This window comes from Crocodylus siamensis, chromosome 1, assembly GCF_052110815.1.
Source record: "Crocodylus siamensis isolate JL-2025a chromosome 1, ASM5211081v1, whole genome shotgun sequence".
Classification (NCBI taxonomy): Eukaryota; Metazoa; Chordata; order Crocodylia; family Crocodylidae; genus Crocodylus; species Crocodylus siamensis.
Genome location: NC_143395.1, coordinates 211,868,553 through 211,889,650, shown reverse-complemented (window position 1 = coordinate 211,889,650; position 21,098 = coordinate 211,868,553). Strand labels below are relative to the sequence as shown.

General features: G+C 47.6%; 1 protein-coding gene across 5 annotated transcripts in view; it reads left to right on the top strand.

Annotated features, from left to right (window-relative positions):
• Positions 1-418: 418 nt before the first annotated feature.
• Positions 419-21,098, top strand: part of DCBLD2 (discoidin, CUB and LCCL domain containing 2) — a 90,634-nt gene continuing 69,954 nt past the window's right edge. For 4 of the 5 annotated variants that reach the window (XR_016443330.1, XR_016443328.1, XM_090055909.1 and 1 more), the window contains exon 1: positions 420-692. Coding sequence is in view for 3 of the 5 variants with exons in the window: in XM_090055909.1 (XP_089912035.1) it covers positions 581-692 (112 nt within the window). In the remaining 2 variants the exon portion in view is untranslated. Of the gene's footprint in view, positions 693-21,098 lie in introns of all 5 variants that reach the window. The other variant, XM_090055920.1, reaches the window with a different exon arrangement.

Sequence of the window (21,098 nt, the reverse complement as noted above, 5' to 3'; positions counted from 1 at the left end):
CTGCAAGTAGGATGTCCGCCAAAAGGATCTGGAAACATCTTTAGCCCTGACGTTTGCCACTTACGGTTGTTGACTGACTCACGGATTTGGCTTGGAACTCGAAACATTTTCAATTAAAAAAAAAAAGCCCTGCACTTCGGGTGCGCTTAGCAGGGCCTTTCTTCAGTTAACACCGAGGCTTGCCCCGAAACCGTGCAAAATCCGGCCCCGCATTTCAAATAAGGCGAATACATCCAGCGGGCATTTAAAAAAAAGCGGCAGGGACTGCTCGAGAGCCCCCAGCAACAACTCGCCCCCGGGTTTCGGCGGGAAGCGCTCGCAGGGCGGCTGCCCACCCAGGAGCGCGGCCGCCTCACAGCAGCCCCCTCCCTCCGGAGGGGCGCGGCGGAACCCGGAAGCGGTTGCGTCCAAGGGCGGCGGGCAGTGGGCGGTGGTTGATCGGGCCGGGCCGGGCGCGGGGGTGCCGCTCCCTGGCCTGCGGCTGCGGGCAGAGCAGGGCAGTATCGCGGCACGGCAGCCTCAAACCTCTCGCCCCGCCCCTCCCGTCCCCGGCCGGGATGCGCTGGCGCCGCCGTGGGGCATGGTGAGCCCCGGGCCGCCGTCGCCGCCGCCGCTCCCCGCGGGGGCTCGCCCGCCGCCCGCGCCGCTCCTCCTCCTCCTCCTGCTGCCGCTGGGCGCCGCCGCGCAGAAAGGTGGGTGCGCGGCCGGCCCGCCTGGGACCCCCTGTCCCTCGGCCCGGGGGGTGGGGGAGTGCGCCGCTATGGCTGGTTTCTTTCGTTTGGGAGTGAGGGAGATTGTATATCTTTTTAGTCGTTTTGTTTTGTTCTTTATAGTTTTATTTTTCATGTAGTTTCATTATTCGCCCTAGTTATTATAGTTCTTCATTATTTTCATTCATCCTACTCTTATCTTTCATTTAATTTCTTGTCTGGGGGTTGATGATTTTTTTTCTCATTTTTTATTTTATTTTTTGTATGTTAATGGTTTTCATTTTTATTTGTTTTTAATCTTTTTAATGCACTTTTATCTTTATTTCATTCTTTTCATTGGGTTTTTTTTAACTTTATTTAGTTTTTAGAGTGCGGGGGGCATTCTTTGTGGGGAACTGCCGATTGGGGGGCCTTGGTGCTGTGGAAGAGAGGCAAGGGTTTATCAGGCTGTGTCTTGTATTGCCTTAGCCCATTGTGAGAAATCAAGTAGAAGGCAGGGGAGATTTGCACCTGGACTGTCCAAAGTAGGTGTAGATATATGTGTCTCCAGAGATGTTTAAATGGAGATCTACAGATATGGATGGATGATGGAGACAGAAAGAGGTAATATGCTTATGGTGCATGTTGGGGCAAGGGGTTACATATTGTTTAAGCTATTGGGAAAAACTCTCTCACTAAGAGGGTAGTAAAGCACCAGAACAGGTTCCATCCTTGGAGGCTTCTAAAACCTAGGCAGACAAAGCCTTGGCTGGGATAATGTAGTTGGGGATGGTCCTGCTTTGAGCAGGGGGTTGGACTAGACAACCTCCTTAGGTTCCTTCCAACCCTCACTTTCTGTGATTTTATGGTACATATACACACACACATTAGTACACACACATGAGTTGAAGCTTACATCAGATGTGGGAGAGATCTGGCTCTCTGCATGCATATGGCAGCATCTCTCCCCACACATCCCTCCCAGATGTGTGGGGGCAGGCAGGCAGGGACCCTGCACTGAGGCATATGTAGAAATTATCCACTTTACTGATAAACCAAAGTGCAAATCTATCTTGCTTTCCATCCTATATTGGCCCAACTGCATAGCTGGGATAGAGTTAGACACGCTTTTGAATGCAAGTCATTCTTCAGGTATGAAGAGTGAAAGCCAGCATAGTTTTGGAAAAAACAAAACAAAACACAGTTGTGGTGGGGAGAGGAGGCAACATTTGGTCACTGGAGTGAGGGGATGCAGATCAAGAAGTGTAAAATTGACTGTCACTTTCATCTCAGGCTGGGGGAAAGTGTCTGAAGCAAATGCTTTGGTGCCAGTTTAAATGTTCAGAGTTCTGTATGCATATGTGAAAGGGAACAGATTTAACAAAACAAAAAGCACAGAAATAAAGTTTATAAAAAGAAAAAAAAAAAGCTTATTCTTCAGTTTAATTTGTTTCTGACAGTATAGCTAGACTTTGAAAGTATTATTGTTCCCACAGGTTTTTTTGGTCTTGTGCTTGTGACTTGAATGGGAAAGGAAAATAATATTTTAAAGTCACAAAAGGGGTCTGCAATAGAGATAGGTGTACACATGGTTAATCTACATTTCACTGATTTCTTGAACTGGCTAGGTCAGAGATTGCCCAGGTGGTGTTTTACAGACCACAGTAACAACATAACATTGGGTTTCTACTTTGTTTCCAGGTAACTGCATTAAAAAGAAATTACTTCCTATGTAAAAGCGATGCTAGAAAGCAATTGCTGCCATAGCCACACGGTGGCTACATAGTGGGAGAAACAGTAGTTCCGTAAGCAAAGCTTAAAGTGCCTAGAGAGGCAGCACAACTCTGCACCCCTACCACAGGGCAGGGAAAGGAGGAATACAATTCCATGCATTGCTGCTGCAGCCACACATTCTGCTGTTGGTGCAGAAATTGCCCCACCACTCCCACAGCTGGGCCCTAGCTCCAGCCAGGCTGCAGCCCCATGCCCTGCTGTTAGTGTAGAAACCGGGGGGGGCACCTGCCCCTCCACCCCCCATTCCCTTGTGTGGTGTCACCAATGGATGGTTCATTTGTGATTCAGAAAGGAATTTGACAAACCTTTTTTAACCTGTTAGTTCCCAAAAGGAAGTGGTTGGAAGACTGCCCCCCACCCCCTTTGTTATTCAGTAGAGGTGCACTGATTTGTCAGTCTAATGTTGGCTCAGCATCAATATAAAGAAAATTGTCTGCATCAGAAATCAGTCTAATATGGCCAATAAGTGGCCTGTGCACGCGCAGCCACAGAACACCATGTAGGCTGTGTGAAACACAGCCAGGCAGCTTGAAGAGCACTGTCCAGCTGGTAAATCTGTTGTGCTGGAAGGGAAGGGGTGGGGCATGAGGGAATGTGTGGGGCTGGGGCAAGCACTGCCCAGCTGGAGCCATGGGTGGGGGAGGGGGCAGGAGCTCCCACCACTGTGCAGCACTCATCCAGGAGTCACTTGTCTGGGAGGGCATGGGGGGCTATGTGCCCCTGGATTGGGGCAGGGCAGGGGCTGTGCTGTGCTCAGGGCAGGCAGTGGTAGCTGCAGCCACCCCAAAATTTGCCATAGCCCCTGCTCCCAGTGCTGCTGCCACCAAGTACAGCCCAGTGAGCCACCCCCCAGATGAACTGTGGGACCTGCCAGATGAATGGGCAAGCAGCTCCCTGATGAACGACATGCAGCCATGGGAGTTCCCCCTCCTCCTCCTCCTCCCCATGCCCCCCCCCCCCCCCCGATGAGCTGCAGTTCTGTTCTACACCTACCCTCCTGGGCAGTGCTTGCCCCAGCCCATCCCACTTCCTCACTGCAGGGGGCCTTGCTCCCCCCCCCCTTCCCCCACAACAGACTTATCAGCTGGACACTGCTCTTCAAGCTGCTGGGCTGGTATCCAAAGTTAGATTGGTATTGGCCAATAAGCCTCCTTAAAAGTTGGCTATCAGTATCTGCCCCAAAACTCTCCATCAGTGCACCCCTACTTTTCAAGCTTGTTTGATTTGCATACCTCCCTATCTAAAGTGTTTGGCTCCCCAAAAGCTTAAGGCTTCCACACATCTACTACATTGGAAAAGAGATAACATGAGACAGAGACAGAGAGACAATTATCAAAATATCATAAGTTTTTCCTAGCTTGGTCCCTTTAAATAAGTGTTTGATGCCAGGAAAGATTTCAACCCCAATTAGAGGGGTTTTGTCTTCCTTATAGAAAAAAAATAATTTCATTTAAAGCAAGTTCCCCTTTTACTGCCACTTCCAATTATGCATCACCAACATTGCTGAATGTGGTGCTGTTCACTGAGAGTAGTTTTGGGGTGGGGGGGTGTTTCATAGAAAAAGGTCAACTTGTGATAAATTGCAGGAGTACACAGATAAAAGTGTTCTTGGCTAATATGAATAATCAATGGATTAACCAGCCATATTGGCAGAGATCCAATACCCAATATTTAGTAATAGTAAAAGGCAAAGGCATTTTAAACTACTGACATAAATAAACTTTTGTTTATTTTGCATTTATAAAGCCACACACACCTCCTGCCTTTAATGAGGAAGGCGGTGACTGCCTCATTCACCTGAGAGTCACCCCCTTACCCATAGCTCCTCCCCACAGCTCCACTCCTCATTCAGCCCATGCTGCCGTGCCAGGTGGGCAGGGCAGATCCTCATGCAGACAGTGGCACCAGGCACATTGGGAGACCCAGAGCACACTGCTGCCTCAGTGCCAATGGGCCCCATGCAGCTGAGCTCCTGCAGCTGCCAGGGAGTAGCCACTTCTGGAAAGGCATCCAGTGCACAGCAAAGCAGAATGTCCCACACACAAAACACACCTTACCCTGCCCACACAGCCCAATGTCTCCACACCAGCCCCAGTGCTCAGGCCCCTGCTATGCATGTGGTGTTGCTATGGCAGTGAGAGCAGCAACAGCAGGAACTGGTAATGGTTCCTTTGTTGCCAAGCATGACACCCTGTAACCACTCTCTGGTACCCCTCCCACTGTACACCAGGACCTGTAGTTTGCTGCAGACTCAGGCCAGTGGCAGGACTTTGGGACACAACTATGTTCACCAGGGTGCTCCGAGCATGTGGATGTAATTATCAGCTACAATGACCAAAAAAAAAAAAAAAAAGACAATAACTTCATTTTTCCTTTTATCAGTGCCAATCTGATAGCCCACCAATATATTTAGTGCACCCCTAACAAATTGTACCCTTACCAAAATGGTGTTTCAGGATTTCTACCAGAAGATCATAATTTATCATCTTATCAGGGTAGGGGAGTTGCCAGTGTTGCAAGAAGAAGTAGAGGTGCACTGATATAATTGAGCCATATCATATCTGCACCAACAAAAGGAAAAATTGACATTAATCGGCAATTGGCTTTTTTTGGCATATGCGGCTGATAATGATGCTGATAAGTGCCATGTGCACATACACAGCTGTAGCATGCATGTGGGCAGAAATACAGCCTGGCAACTTGGAGAGCAGCATCTGGCTGATAAGTCTTGGGGGGGGGGGGAAGGAAGGTGGGGGTGCAGATCAAGGCCCCCCACAGTAAGGGAGGGAGTGGAGCAAGGGCAGGCACTGGTGCTGCCCTGCTGTGGCAGGGTGGGGCATGGGACAGCTGTTGGTGGTTTGTCTGGGAGGGAGAGGAGGAACAGCCCCTGTCACTGCACACACCCCTGGGGGAAGGCATGGGGGGCAGGTGTCCACCTCCCAAATCTGTGTGCAGGGCAAGGGCAGGCTGCCTTCTACAGGCTCAGGGCCAGGAGCTGTGCCAGCCTCTTTTTGGCAAGGGCAGCAGTGAATTTTGTGGTGGCTGTAGTCCCCTCTAAACCCCCCTCCTAGCACTGCTGCTGCCCACCCTACTCCACCCAGCCCAAGTGCAGCCCTAGCCCAGACCCCTGCTAGGAAGAGGCTGGTGCAGCACACCCTCACCCCACATGCAGATCCAGGGGACACAGGCCCCCCATACCTTCCCAGGGTGCGTGCAGTGTCAGGAGCCATCCCCCCCACACCCAACAAACAAGCTGCCCGTGGCTCAATCTTGTGCTGTACCACAGCTTCGCAGCATCTGCCCCACTGCCTCCCTCACTGTGGGGGCCTCGATCTGGCCCCTCCACATCCCTTCCCTCCCCAGACTTACCAGCTGGACATGCTCTGCTGCTGGGCTGCATGTCTGCAATCTGATCAGTATTGGCCGATATGTTTCATAGATTTCATAGACATCAGGGTTGGAAGGGACCTCGGGAGTCCAGCCCCCTGCCCAAAGGGCAGGAAGTCAGCTGGGGTCATAGGATCCCAGCAAGATAAGCATCCAATTTACTCGTTTGGTTAATAATTGGCCGTAGGTATTGTCTATGAAGGTCTTTCAGTGCATCTCTAGTAAAAAGCTGCAATAGCCCTAAATGGTTAGAGTCCTGGATTTTAAGTAAGACACTTTTCCTTTGTAATCCATTGTTAATTCTAGAACTGTCATTATTCATGCATGCCTGCCCCCGCTCCCTGCCACATTGAAAGAATATTTATAAAGATTTGAGTGCTTTAAATTTTGTGAAGTTAGGAAGTGCCAGAATTAAAATTGCTTTCAGTCTTTAATTACAAGAAGACATGCTGTCCTTTCTACAAGCTCCATTCAGTGCATAGAAAGACTGATACTCACTTAAAATAGCCATTCATTATTTTTCTCATTCAGTATGTTGCTTTAAGCCTTATTTTACTATGCACGATTCAAACCCTGATGTGAAGATAAAAATTGTTCATTACCTCACAGACTTAACTCTGGAGTTTATCACTAGAACGGGGAGAATTTAAGCTCTTAGCTTATTATACATGTGGTTGTGTGCAAATTTGGGCCAAAATGCCAAAGCTTCAACTTCATTTTTCTTTTTGGGTGAAGTGAATTAACTTTTTACCCAATAGCCCACTCTATAGGAGTGGTTCTCAGCCTTTTTTGCACCAGGACCCATATGTAAACATTGATGCCTGGTCCTGACCTGCTGCCTCCAGCCCCCCAGTATGTGGGGGCAGGAAAGGCCCCCCACAAACAGCCCCTTGCAGACTTCTTGATAGCCTACAAGTTGCTGGCAAAATAAATTGGGAGGCAGCCCATAGGCCTTAGTGTGGCCCCAGTCCACTGAACCCCACCAAGACTCACTGGTCCTTGAGCCCTTTGCTGTCCTCAGTATTGTGTTGCATGGGGCACCTCAACCCTTATGGGCTAAGCAAGCCACTACCCATCAGGAATGACCAGGGATGGGAGCAAGGACAGAATACCGCCACTCACCACCCCACGCTGCTGCTGTGCTACCATCCCCCTCAGCAGGCACTCTATACCACCACCCCCTCCAGGGAGCAGAGCGGAGGGGGGGGGGGGAGGGAGGGAGCAGTGTTGGCCTCACCCCCTTGTTATGTGCCCTCTGCCCCCACCATTATGGCAGCACTCTACCATGCCACTACCTCTTGTGGAAAATACTCTTGGAGCACTCTGATTGGTTACTGAAACAACCAGAGTGCTCCAAGAGTGTGACAGACAGACCCACCAACCCCTTTCTTATATAAGAATAATTGCCTGGCTCCAAAACCTCCCCTTTACCATGCCTGGCAGGTGTTACATGAATATTGTTCCTTCTGCTGGGCATCTCAGCCTAATCAGCTTCTGCCCCTTTAGTATAGCTAGGCCTTCTAGCCTAGACCTGCTGTGTCAGGCCCAGCTTTGAGCTGCTAGCTCTAGTCAATCATTTCTTGTCAATCAGCTCTCCAGCCCCCATAGCTGCCCCGTGGCACCAAGGCTCTCCAGCCCCTGTAGCTGCCCCACCTTTGAGCACTAATGAGGCCTCCCCCACCAGAGGCCCATCTCAAACCACCAGTTCAAACAATAGCACAAATATAAGCCCCTAGGCTATAACATACCAATAACTAAAAGAAACTATGCGCTGTCCCTTAAAGACAAACCACTCTCATTGCATACCAGGTCTTCTAGCCCTGGGTACCTTATGGGCTCCTGGAGCCTTACTGCACTTGAAGATAGCAAAGCAGGTGGCAAAATGTCACAGGTAGCTCTTTTGCAAGAGCTCTTTCTCCCAATAGTTGCCAGAGAGAGTGAACCCTAACAGCCCTAGTCTTGGGCTTATATGTACCCTGGGCCCTGCCTCCTTCTGGTCAGCTGACTGCCTGCAGGTGCCTGCTAATTAACTCATTGGCTGATTGCTCAGGGAACTTGCAGCTGTGGAGCTCTGCCTAGTTCTCAGGGCCCCCTTGACTAGCCTGCCTTTGCCCTTGAAAGGAACCAGCGCGCCTTAGTACCCTGCAACACCTAGGTTTATATATTTTTTTTTCTGTGAACCAGTGAAGAAATGAAAGCTAAAACCTAGTTAGCAAAGTGGTTAGACTACTCTCCTGTATGATGCAAGTTTAAATCCCTCTATACAGCCAAGTCTGGATTTCCCACCCCCTTAGAGGATGCCCTAATTACTGGGCTGTTGGAAAAAGGAATGGCAGCACTGCCACCACTTCTTCCTCTTTCTATATTTCTTTCTCTTCCAATTGTGAATGGCATCAAAGTCTAGTCCTTCATTTCCAGTGCTTTATTTCTGCTAAAAAAAAAGGCCTGGAATAGAGAAAAGATGGAAAATTTTTAGTTTTGGCAAGGAAATATGTTAAGTTTGAATTGATCCAAAGTGATTTCTTTTTTATTTGTGTGGAGGAGTAGGCCACAGAACTGAAAAAAAGTCGGTTATGGATGCAGCACTTCTCATTGCTATTGTATCCAAATATTTAAACTTTATAACTGGGCTGTCCAGCTGGTGGTCTGCAGGTCACATGTGGCCTGCTGGGGTTAACATGCAGTCCTCAGACTCCCACCTGTGGCCTTTATCGCTCCATCTGCAGCATCAGCTGGGGTCTTGGGGCTCCCCTTTCCTGGACTTCTGCTGTATGTCTTTGCCCTAGGGAGTAAGGCAGCTTAGCATGGAACAGTCCTTGGTGCCAGGGAAGCTAGCAGCCCAGAGCACCAGTGTGCTGCGGTACCCAAGAGAAGCCCATAGAGAGCTTAAAGTGAGGCAGTGTGCTGTGCCATGCCTACCTGGCTGCACATGCATGATGAAGCAGGTTGGGGGAGTACTGTTTTATAACATCGCTGCAAAGTAAGGGGGTGGAATTATCATCTCTGTTTTGCAGATGTGGGCTTGAAACACTACAAATAGAAGATCAAAAGTGTCTAGTAAGTTGGATGCTCAGTTCCTGCTTAGAACGTGGAGAGCCTGCTTTTAAAGAGTTAGTGTTTCATAGCACTCTGTGTTCAGAAGGAATGCTTCCAGTCTGCGTCCCGTTCTCCTGCTTCAGTTCTTTATCCTAGTTTGTTGGCCAGCCAGTCCTAGTTCTCTCCCCATACCCTAGCTCCATTTTAGACCTCTCTTCACTTGCACATCTTTCTCCCAGCTGGAATCCTGGTTTTCCTCTTTCCCCCTTCCCCTGCCCAGCTCTTGTCCAACTCTCCAGCTCTTCCTTATTTTTGTCCTCTGTCATGCTCAAATTGGGCATCTTCCTTCTCTGTGCTCCGATTCATTGAGAGCACAGAGGAAGCAGGCTTTCTACTGTCAGATCTTGCAATGATTTTTTTTGCTCATCTAGTGGCAGCCCAGAGTTGCAGTTAAATTAAGTCCTGCTTAGGCCTGAGCTGAAATGTGCCTAATGTGCAGTCTTGAACTGCAAAACTCAGGCCAACACTACTGAGCTTGTGCAGACTTCAGTTTTTTCAGAGGTTCATGCTTTAGATAAATGTGGGTGGATTTTCAAGTGGACAGTGTAAGATACATACCTTAAAAATAAAGCCCACCTGCTGCCAAATTTCAACTTCCTACTCAGATATATGGAGGTATTAGAGCTTCCCCCCAAAAGGATCCAGGCATCTTTTTATGCAGGTAAAACAACATTTCTCTTTGAAAACGGCTGAACTATCTTGACACACATTTTCCCCAAAAAATCATTCTGGGGCGGATAACTAAAACAGAATGATTTCAGCATGAATGCCTAGTTTGACAAAGTTATAAGCAATTGAAATCAAGAACTCTTGGGCAACTTTCACAGGAGGTGATGCTACCAGCACTGCGTATAATAGTTTGAATTCAGTTTGATAGTTTCTCAGGGTACTTTGAAACATACCTGTTTTTTCACAAGAGTAAAATGGTGAGCTTTCTAGTGATATTTTTATTCAGCATAGAAAAACATATAAAACTGATGGTTTAATCAATTTAACAGCAGTTATAAAATACCCAACAATATTATAATTGCCTCCAGCAAATATGGAATCATACCAAGTTCTGATCAGCTCTTGTGTATTTATATCAATGTGAGAGTTCATTTGTTACTTAATGATTTCTTCCACATTTCACAATAAACATAAAAAAATTAACATCAACTTCTCATGGAGAAGCTGATATTCCTTTATAAACCATTGTGCTCTTTATCACATTATGTAGAGCTATGTTGTTTATAATAGGCTCTAACACACGGTTTCTCATCCTATTTTATGGTGAGGACCACATTCCGATGCAAACTATCTCAACTGTGCAAATCAGCTCTTTCATGATTTTATAACATCCCTATGGCAACTATAGCAATTGCTTCATGGAAAAGTGATATTGGGAAAGCATTTAATGTATTTTTAGCTGCTTTTAATGCAGTTTAACAGCTGGAAATGAGAGAGAGCCAGCACATATAACTAGCCAGCTCTTCCTGGATCAGATTTTGGGAAACTATGTTCTTAACAGATGTTCAGCTATTGTCACAAATGTAGTATGTCCTGTTCATTAGTTAAACTTCAATTATTTTGGCTACTAAGTAACATAAAACAGTTATGTGAGAAAGGAATGTTTATTTTATTTTCTAAATACAAATTCAGAATTCTTTCTGCATCTTGAAATTTATTTAGATTGCAAGGTCTTTGGGGAAGACAGTTCTCTGTTTCATTAATAATTTACAGTCTTACTGGTATATAATGGAGTGGTCTGCAGAGATCAAATCATTGTAAGACTGCATAACTTACATTTAAATCAAGATTACATTTCTGCTGTGTTTTACTTTGAACTTAGACTCCAAATTGACATACAGAATGATTTGAGGAATAATTTAATTTTGTTTGCAACTATTTAAATAAAATATTAAACTCTCGAAGATCAAACATGTTGAAAACATTCCTCTTTGAATTTTTGAGATTCTTTTCTTGAAGTTTTTTTAAAGAACACATTGTCTGCACAGTACCAAACTTAATGTGCATTTGGATATAGACTATTCATTTGCTTATTGATTTTTTTTTTAAGAAAAAAAATTCCTTTTTACTTTTCATAACTAAGGGTTGAAACATCTACTTATCCTAATATCAATAGGACTCTATCCAAAGTACATATCATTGACTACTTATCATTTAAACAAAAGAAAAAAATTAATTTTCTAGCCATTAAGGTGCAAAAAAGGCCTTCCCAGTATAAAGTCTTAAGTGTAAAGGAGTCCCTTCCAAAGCCTGTTGAGAGTCAGCTGATGTCTCACAACTAATTATGGTATGGGGAAAAAAGATTTGGCTACAGCCTCTTTCTTTTCAGAGCAAAGGCATTTCTTTTCAGAGCAAGGGATTTCACAGCTTTTAGGTACCAGACTGGGTGGCTTGTTCTTCTGGCTGCCTTTGCAGAGAGCTCTGGTAACAGGAAGGAATACCAAAAGAGGTGCACATCAGTCCATATCGTATCGGCACCAATAAAAGAAAAATTGACATTATCAGCAACTGTCTTTTCTTGGCTGATGTGGCCAATAATGTCCTCGATAAATGCTGTGTGCATGTACACAGCTGCAGCATGCACATAGCCAGCCTGGTAGCTTGGAGAGCAGTGTCCAGCTGGCAAGTCTGTTGGTGGGGCGGGGAGGGGCAAGGGAAGAAAGGGGTGGGCGTGGCAGATAGAGGCCCCTGTGCTGAGGGAGAGAGTGAGGCAGGCACTGCCCAGCTGGGGCAAGGCAGAACATGGGATGGAGCTACAAATGGCTCATCCAGGGGCACAGGGAGATGGGGGGGCTCCTGCTGCTGTTTGAAGCCCTGGGGGAGGCATGGGGGGCAACTGACCCCCGGATCTTTGTGCAGGATGAGGGCGGGCTGCCTCTGTGGGCTTGAGGCAGTAGTGGGCTTTTCCTGGTGGGGGCGCTGGGCCAGGGCTGCCCTTGGGGGAGCCCAGCACCACTGCTGCCCCTGCCTGGCCCAAGCCAGGCGTAGCCCCATCTCGGCCCCCCTGGCCAGGAAGAGCCCAGCTTGCAACAGCTGCCCGTGCCTGCCCTCACCCTGTGCACAGATCCAGGGGTCACATGCCCCCCATGCCTCCCCTGGGGGTGAGTGGAGCAGTGGGAGCTATCTTCCCCTTCCCATACCCCCTGGATGAGCTGCTCACAGCCCTGTCCCATGCACTGCTCCACCCTGGCTGGGCAGTGCCTGCTCTAGCCCCCACTCCCTTCCTCACCATGGGAGTCTCGATCTGTTCCCCCATGCCCCTTCCCTCCCCTCTGACCTTTCCCCCACAACAGACTTACTAGCTGGATGCTGCTCGCCAGGCTGCATGTAGGCAATCAGATCAGTATCAGCCAATATGGCTCGTTAATAGTTGGCCATTGGTATCAGCCCAGAAAATCTTGATTGGTGCACCCCTAACCAAAAGACATTCTTTTTGGCCCCTGGATGCTAGTAGCATCATTTTCTTGTGTGCTGGTGGCTACAGAAAGTAGTGTGCTATAGTTCTTTAACCCTGGGTCAGGCACACATTTGACTTATTTTTTTGGTCAGAATGAGAATACTGATCAAATAGCCAAGATGTATTAGGCATTTGTTTTCTGATGAACAAAGGAAGGCTTCTTTTACCATTTGCCACTTGCAAAAGGCATGTGTAGATACTCACACTTTCTGCCATCTTTAGCAGTTCATTCAACTGCTGCTGCCTTCCAAAGGATGCATTTTGTGCTCTGCTGAAACAACTGCTGCAGTGGATCCACACAGAGCTGCCAGAAGCACATGAAGTTGTACACATTCAAGCAACTGAAGAGCAATAGAGCTCTTCCAGTGCTTCCTAGCCAGATCTTCGTATCCTACCAGGAAGACACATCGTTTACTTTGGGGAAATGCTATTGCTATGGATTAACAGGGAACTTAAATATTCTATGGACCTTCTTCCCCCAGCCTTGAGATCAGAGTCCATTTTTCTTTTTTTAGTGTAGTCTAATCACTTTGATTTAACTTAAATCAGCTCTGGCTTAGCCAAAAACTTCATTATATACTAAGACAGAAGAAAACAGTAAAAAGAAATACTATAAAACTTAATTAGTGCTAGTCAGCTAACGTTTTCCAGATAATCAGAGACCACTTTATGGCAGTCTGTGGCAAAAAGCTGCATCCTAATATCTGAAGACCCCTAACTAAAGTCTTGAGTACAAAGATATATCCCAGAATATTAATGAGTGGGTTTCACATCCAATATAATTATAAAAAAAAATCTATGAAATTTCAGGTTTTGCTAAATTTCAGCCTTTGCCAAGTGAAGATATATATTTTTGATGCATTGATAAATTATACCGAAACATTGATTAAATGTTCCAATGTATCCTTTCATCAAGATTTTGTCTCATTCAAGGGGTGTTTGATTCTTTCAAGTGTTGGTAATGTCAGTTGATACTTCTTTTGTTTTGCTAATGAATCTAAAATGATGGTTTGTAATCTGAATGGCCCTGTCAAGGAAACAGGTTGATAGCTATATGGAAGGGGTAGGCAACGTTTCTTGGCCCGAGTGCCGAAAAAACCACAATGTCTACCTTGTAAGGTGCCAGAGTGCTGGCACGCCACAAAAACAAAACTGGGGTGGAGGGGGTACATGGCAGGATGCACTGCATATTTAATACAATTAATAATCATTAATGTTGCTTTTCTTTTCTTTTTTTAACAGTAAATACCAGACTTTCTAAAAATTCAAAACCTGATGACAATAAATAAAACTTCATGAACTGCCTTGTACTTGCGATTTTTTTTCTTGTTAAGCATGTTGTGATGAAGGGGAAGAGAGGGAGAGAGGAGCAGGGAGCAGCAGGCACGGGGGGAGTTACTGTGGGCAGGCTGGCCTGGCCAGACCCTTGGGAAAGCTGCAGCTGGAGGAGAGCTGGGGTCAGGCAGGGAGTGGGGGCTGCCCCAGGGCTCCACAAACTCAGGCCACAGCAGGGGCGGGGCCAGCAGCACTGGAGGTGGGGTCCAGCCAGCCCATGCAGCTCTGCAGGGATGGGGCGCAGCCACCCTGCCCACAAAGGGATGTTGCCTGACTGGGGCAGGACACTGGGCTCCTGGAGCTCCCTGCTTGGTCTCTGTGCCAGCCAGGTACATTATGATTGGGATCTGCAGCCACAGGCTGTTCCCCGGGCTCTGGGAACAGCCGCTGCAGCCAGTGCTCAGGGCCAAGCGGGCTGGGAGCCTGCAGCACAGAGGCTCTGTGCAGTGCCTGACCCAGCCCTGGCCCCTTGAAGGAAGCTCTGGGTGGGCAAGGCTGGGACCCGGGCAGGCTGAGGCAGCTGCGGTGGCTGTTCCCAGGCTCCAGGGGGCTCCCATGGCCATGACCCTGAACCGGGGATGGTTCTGGTCTGCCTGCACTGTGCCCATCGTGCAGGGAGGCCAGTCCTGGAGAGGTAAATCCCCAAGCCCAGCGTCCTGCCCCAGCCAGGCAGCATTGCCACGTGCGCAGGATGGCTGTATCCCATCCCTAGGAGCTGCATGAACTGGGCCACACCTCCCTGCAGGTGCTGCTGGGCACTCCCACCTGCCCGCCCACCACAGCTTGAGCCTGCAGAGTCCCGGGGCTGCCCCCACTTCCCACCCAGCTCCCACGTTCCTAAGGGCCCAACTGGGCTGGCTTGGCCCCCCACGCCCCACGCCACTCAGACCCTGTCCCAACTATCTGACCTCAGTGCTGCCCCGGGTGGGACAGGGTGTCTGCCTGCCTGCCTGGGCAACTCCCTCCAGGGGTTAGCCACAGCCTGGGATCAAGGGGCAAGGGGCAAGGGCGGTAGAACACAGACAGCATCCCTGTCTGTGTTCTTCTGGCTCCGCCCCAGTGCCTGCCGCAGCGCTGTGACTTGTGACTGCACAGCCTGGAGCAGCAACTTAAAAATAAATAAACAAACAAACAATTTCTTTGTGTGCCTCCCACTGTGCCGGGAAAAATGTCTCCATGTGCCACTAATGGCATGTGTGCTGAGGGTTGCTGACCCCTAAGGAAGGGTTAATATTCCTTTTACAGAAGGTTGAATCAGGCATCATTAATGTTGAACACATTGAAAATAATTATCACATTTTATAGTGCCAGCAACTAAATTGATTTTATGAAATCATTTCTGGATTGAGATCAAGAAGAAGAACCTTTATCCAAACATTCTGATTGACTTTTAGCATTATTAAGAAAGTAACTAACATCATTTGCTTCATTTATGTAGATCACCGTTGAAAGTTCTCTAGGTACAATATTTTGGTTCCCTAGATAGAATTTAAATATTTATGGTTCTTGTATTTTTGAGATTAATTAAAATAAAAATTATTTTCAGGGAATCCTGTGGGAACATATGAAGAATTTTTTCCTTATTAGGTCATGAGCAGAGTAGAGAATTAAATCGTGGGTTGTAGGTTAAGTTGGTCAGTTATTTCACTTTCAGCATATCAGTAGGAATATAGGAATCCTCACTTGGATTACTGGTCTCAGAAGCATTGAAATTTGTGAAACTTACAATGAAAAGCCATTACATAATATATTACTTAAAAGTGACCTGCAAAGGGGTGGGGGTAAATATTAGTCTGCTGAAATAATGAAAGACCACAAAGATTAAAACACTTTTATCTGTTTTATATTAATGTTGACAGTATAAAGTCTTATCATTCCAATGTTATTGGAACACCCTGCAGAAAATAAGAGAACTGAAATGGGTCATCTCGGCCCCCAAATGAAGGGCCATCTTTGATGAATGTGTGGTTTCTTCCTCCCAAGTGTATGTCATCCTTTTTGAATTGTGGAGCCCAAAACTGGACGCAGTACTCTAGTTGCATCCTCACCAGGGCCGAGTACAATGGAAGAATGACATCCTGGGATTTGCTTGAAAAGCATCTATGGATGCAAGCCATTATTTTGGTTGCTTTACTAGCCGCAGCATTACATTGGAGGCTCATGTTCATTCTGTGGTCAATCAAGTCCTTTTCATCTGTAGTGCTGCCAAGCCTATAAGCATGCTGCAGATTTTTCTTCCCAAGGTGGAGAACCTTGCATTTTTTGGTGTTAAACACCATCAGGTTCCTGTCCACTCATTTCCTGAGCCTGTCAAGGTCAGCCTGGATCGCCCACCTGTCCTCAGGTGTGGACGCTTTATCCCAGAGTTTGGTGTCATTGGCGAACTTGGCCAGTCCGCTTCTGATACCAGTGTCCACATCATTAATGAAGATGTTGAATATTGTTGGCCCAAGAACAGCCTCAAGGGTGGGTGCCACTGGTCACAGGGCACCACGATGATTGACTTCTGTCAACCACCACCCTCTGGGTCTGACCACAGAGCCAATTCCCCAGCCAGCAGATCATGGTGAAGCCAAGGCCACAGTTGGCCAGTGTTGCTAGGCGGTGATCATGGGATACCACCAGATCGAAGGCTTTTTTAAAGTCAAGATGCACGACACCAATCTCTTCTCCTTTGTCCAGGTGATAGGTCACCTGGTCATAAAAGGAAGTGAGATTGGTCAAGCAAGACCTACCTGCAACAAACCCATGCTGGCTATCCCTCAGGATGCTGCCATCAGCCAGTCTGCTAAGAATGGTCTCTTTGATAATCTTTTCTAAGACCTGCCCCAGGATAGAGGTCAGGCTGATGGGTCTGTAGTTTGCTGGATCCACTTTCCTCCCTTTCTTGAAGATAGCACCACATTGGCCTTCTTCCAGTTTTCGGGCACGTCACCAGAGCACCAGGAGTTTTCAAAGATCTGTGCCAGGGGCTGAGCTATGGTGCTTGCCAGCTCCTTGAGTACCCTGGGGTGTAAACTGTCAGGGCAACTGTCAGCTCTTTATTGTGATTGTTGACATGAGTTACAGTCTTATTTTTCATACTAGAGCTCTGAGCAGTCATATGGCTCTTTTACATAATGAGCAACTCCTCCTCCTCCTCTTCTCCTCTGCTTATCCTTCATGAACAGTTGGTATCCCTTTTTTATAGATAAGCATGAACTCAAGACTAAGAACTTATAGAATATGTGTGAGACAAACAAAAAATGTGGAAAACATGCTAAGCCACACAGAGCAAATTATAAGGCATTTTAGATTACAGAAGATGATCACCTGTGAAAGGTATCACTAATTTCAAGATCTTCATTACATAGCCAAGCTACTCTGATTTTCTTCTGAGAACCTGCAGTTCACTGTGGCCAAACTTTTATATCAGAGTCAATGTTGTTCCCAATATCAGAAAAATTTCAAAACGAGAGACAAGACAAGAGAATCTTCCCACATTGTCATTTGAGAAAGAGTGTGAAACCAAGTCTAACTACAGTCTACAAAACATTAATATAGATTTTAATACATAGGATGTAGGTTTGAAGAGAGAGCATTTAACTGTTAAGCTGCTTGAGAAGGTTTTATCTGCACAATTCACCAGTCTGCAAACAAAAAATGACAGACATGTAAGGTAATATATCAAGAATAACTCTCTTAATTACTTGGAATAAAGGCATTAGATTTACCTAAGCAAAGAAAGGAATTTCAAGCAGTCCATTTTAAGTCTAAATATGTAACGCTCTCTACTTAGATGGACTACCATAATCTGTCTTGCCCTAAGAAGCAGCTATGAAGTGAGTTTGCCTGTTGTTTATATGAAAAATTGCTGCGTCAACTTCTCACTACTCAGTTGAGGCAGAAAAACTCAAAAAGATGTAACATGAAAATGAAATCCTAAAATTAAGGAAAACAGGACCATCAAGTTGGAGATAGCTTTGAAATTTATTTAAAAATACTTGGACTCATTCCCTTTCTTCAAACACAAGACTGCTCCTATTGAACTTCACAGGATCTCTGGGAGCAGGATTCGCTGTCTCCTAGATTTCTTCTTCCCCACCCCTTCTTTCTCTGCAGTCATAATTCATACGCATAATTCATGTTATTTCTTTATTAAAATAATGTCAACCTCTCACACCCAGTTCTGTTTCCCAAAATGAAGATATGTTAGTGTTATTCATTGGAGAAAAGTCTGGGGTTGCAAGGGAGGAAGACAGACAGAAAAAGGAATTTAAAAGAAATGAACAAGATATTGAAAAAAGGGAAAGAAAAGGAAAGAAACCCCAGAAGTGCAAAGAGCAGACCATTGTTATCATAATTTTGAGTTTATGGAGAAAGAGAGGTTACAGTTTTTTGTTCTTAGATGAAATATGAATTTTAAATATTTTATTGTATGATAATTTGATCTTTTTCACCTACAGCAGGGGTTGGGAACCTACAGAACATGGAACCATAATCTGGCCTATAGATATGGGGTTTCAGCAGCCAGACTGACCAAGATCAGGTCAGAGGTAGGAGGGTGCTCGGGCACATCTTCCACTGTTGTTTTTCCCCAGTGGCTGTCATCACTCCTCCCCAGTGGTAGGGGAAAGCAACTGCTACCAAAGCCCTTTTGTTGCTACAGAGTAAATATCTGGCTGTGGAGACTGTCTTGCAGCTGCACAGAAACATGGTGGTGCGTGCTTTCCTTATGCAGCTGCTGAGCAAAGTAGTGTTGTGGTAGCTGGGTCCTAGCACCCGCCATCTTCAAATCTGGCCCACAGCCTAAAAAGGTTGCTGATCCCTGACCTACAGCAAACCCTATATCCTGTCCCAGTACTACAGCAGTTAATCTATACTCTTCTTCCTTTTTAATCCCTCTATTCTGTTTCTTGTTCATTTTCCGTTTAGTACCATATTTACTCAAATCCAAGATGTGTTTTTTCCCCATTCAACGTGGGTGGGGGGGCTGGGGAAGAGGGCAAGAGGATAGGTAACTGCTGTAGACCTGCCAGAGCCACAGGCACCTGCTCCTTACCCTGCTCCCACCTCCGCTTACCCTCGGTTGCAGTTCTAATTCTGGCCCCACTCCAGCCTGGGAGACAGAGTACATACCGCAGCAACCAGGGAGAAGCAGCAATGGTGGCTGAAGCTCCAGTCCCAGATTCAGCCCAATCCAAGAACTGCTGCTGTTGCAACCGTTGTTGCCTGGCTAGGCAGGGGCCAGAGCCATGATGTACTTGGAGTCAGAGTTGAGATTCAGAGTAAGCAGTAGCAGGGGAAAAGAAGGGCAGGGGCTGGGAGCACAGGCACCACAGCAGGCACCAGGGGGTACAGGCACCACAGGGGGCAGTGGAGGGGAAGGGGCAGGAGCCAGGCCATTCATCTCCTACACCAGCAGGAGTCAGTCCATTTGTCTCATACACCACCTGCCCTCCTGGAGCTCCCTGCTGCAGACATAGGCAGCCCCAGGCGGGCTGTGAGCAGCTGCAGTGCAGGGTGCCGGCCACGGGGCGGGGCGGAGCCGCTTTTCCCCGCGCTCAGTACCAGCTTGTAGCCCACCCTTGCTGGCAGACTGAGCCCTGCGCTGGCTCCGGGCTCGCCCATCAGGGTTGCAAAGGGCAGCAGCAGCTGCGGCCCCCGCCGCTTGCCATGCCAGGCAGTGTTTTTTGCTGCTGCTGCCCGCCCAGAGCTCATGCACTCTGGGCAGCCCAGAGGCAGTGGTGGCAAACGCTGCCTGGCACAGCAAATGGGGGGGAGCCGCAGCAGCTGTCGCCGCAGCACAGCCATGAAGGGTGAGCCGAGAGCCAGTGCAGGGCCTAGGCTGGCAGCAGGAGCGGGTTACAAGCCGGTGCTGAGTGCGGGGAAAAGCGGCCCCACACTTGCCCCATGGCCAGCACCCCACACTACAGCTGCTCACAGCCTGTGTGGCACTGCCTATGCCTGCTCTGGACAGCCCCACACAGGCTGTGAGTGGCTGCAGCAGGGAGTGCTGGCCATGAGGTGGGAGAGGGGGAGGGGCCACTTTTCCCCGGGCTCCTTCCCTACCCTTCCCCCCCACCCTTACCTGAGTTTCCTGTGCTGGTGCAGCCAAGGAGCCACATATTCCCAGGCCAGAAGCCCCTGCTGGGGCTTCCGACCTGGGGCGGGCAGGACCCAACCAGGCTTCCCCTGGGTCCTACTGCCCTGGGTTCCTGTCACTTTTCTAAATTTCTTAGGGGACCCATGGGCCAAATAGAATGGCCTCACAGGCAAAGAAAAGACCAAAGCTGTCTCAATTTTTGTACTTAAATAAAATATGATACAGTTTTTCCAAACTGGAAGGGGCAGTAATATGAGTGAAAAACACTAAATGTCTCTACCGACCTACAAAAGTAACTTCTAACTTGGGCTGAAAGAAATGTTGGTTCATAGGGCTTCTCAGTGCATGGCAGCAGTCCTAAAGACTAGGCAGTTGCCCACGCACGGTGCCGGATTTAGGTACAAGCTAAGAAAGCTGCAGCTTAGGGCCTCACATTATGAGAGGCCTCTAAGCCAACCCCTGGACTGGAAGTGACCATGAACCAGCAAACAGTGGCCCCACAGAGCCGGGCAGAGGCTGCAACTCCTCCTGCAGGGCCTGTGGCAGCTGCAGGTGAGGTTTAGGCCCACTCCCCTGCCCGCGGGGTGGAGGTATCTTTACCTGAGTTCCAGTTGGAAATCCCTGCCACAGAGCTCTGTATGCTAGTCCACAGTTTTCCAGGCCACAGCCACTTCCTGTCCACGGTTTGCCAGGCTGCAGCATAGAAAGGTTGGCAGCCCCTAGCTTAGGGCCCCACCCTGTCATAATCCAGCCCTACCCACCCAGTATTATAGATCTCTCAAACATTTTATAATGCCAAGTAAGTTTGAGTCAGAACACTCAAAGCAATATATTTTGCTGGGCAAATCATAACTCTTCACTTACAATTATGTGAGCCCTTCTAGAAGTGTTATGCATCTCACAAGAATCTGGCATAGGGGGTCTACACAGTAGGTGGTGGTCTTTGCTTAAGTCAGGGGCAGGCAATTATTTCAGGTGGAGGGCCACATACTGAGTTTTGGCAAGCCATCGAGGGCCACATGACAGGCAGCCAGGGTCAGATAAATATTAATTTTCTAAATTTTTTAGGAGCCCTGTGGGCTGGATAGAATGGGCTGGCAGGCCGCATCTGGCCCACGGGCTGCATTTTGCCCACCCCTGGCTTAAGTCCTAACACAAATACTTGTCAGAGAATCTAGTCTTCTGGGATTTGTATCCAGTGGTACAGTTTAGCTGGATGTAATATATTGAGAACTATTTTCCATCT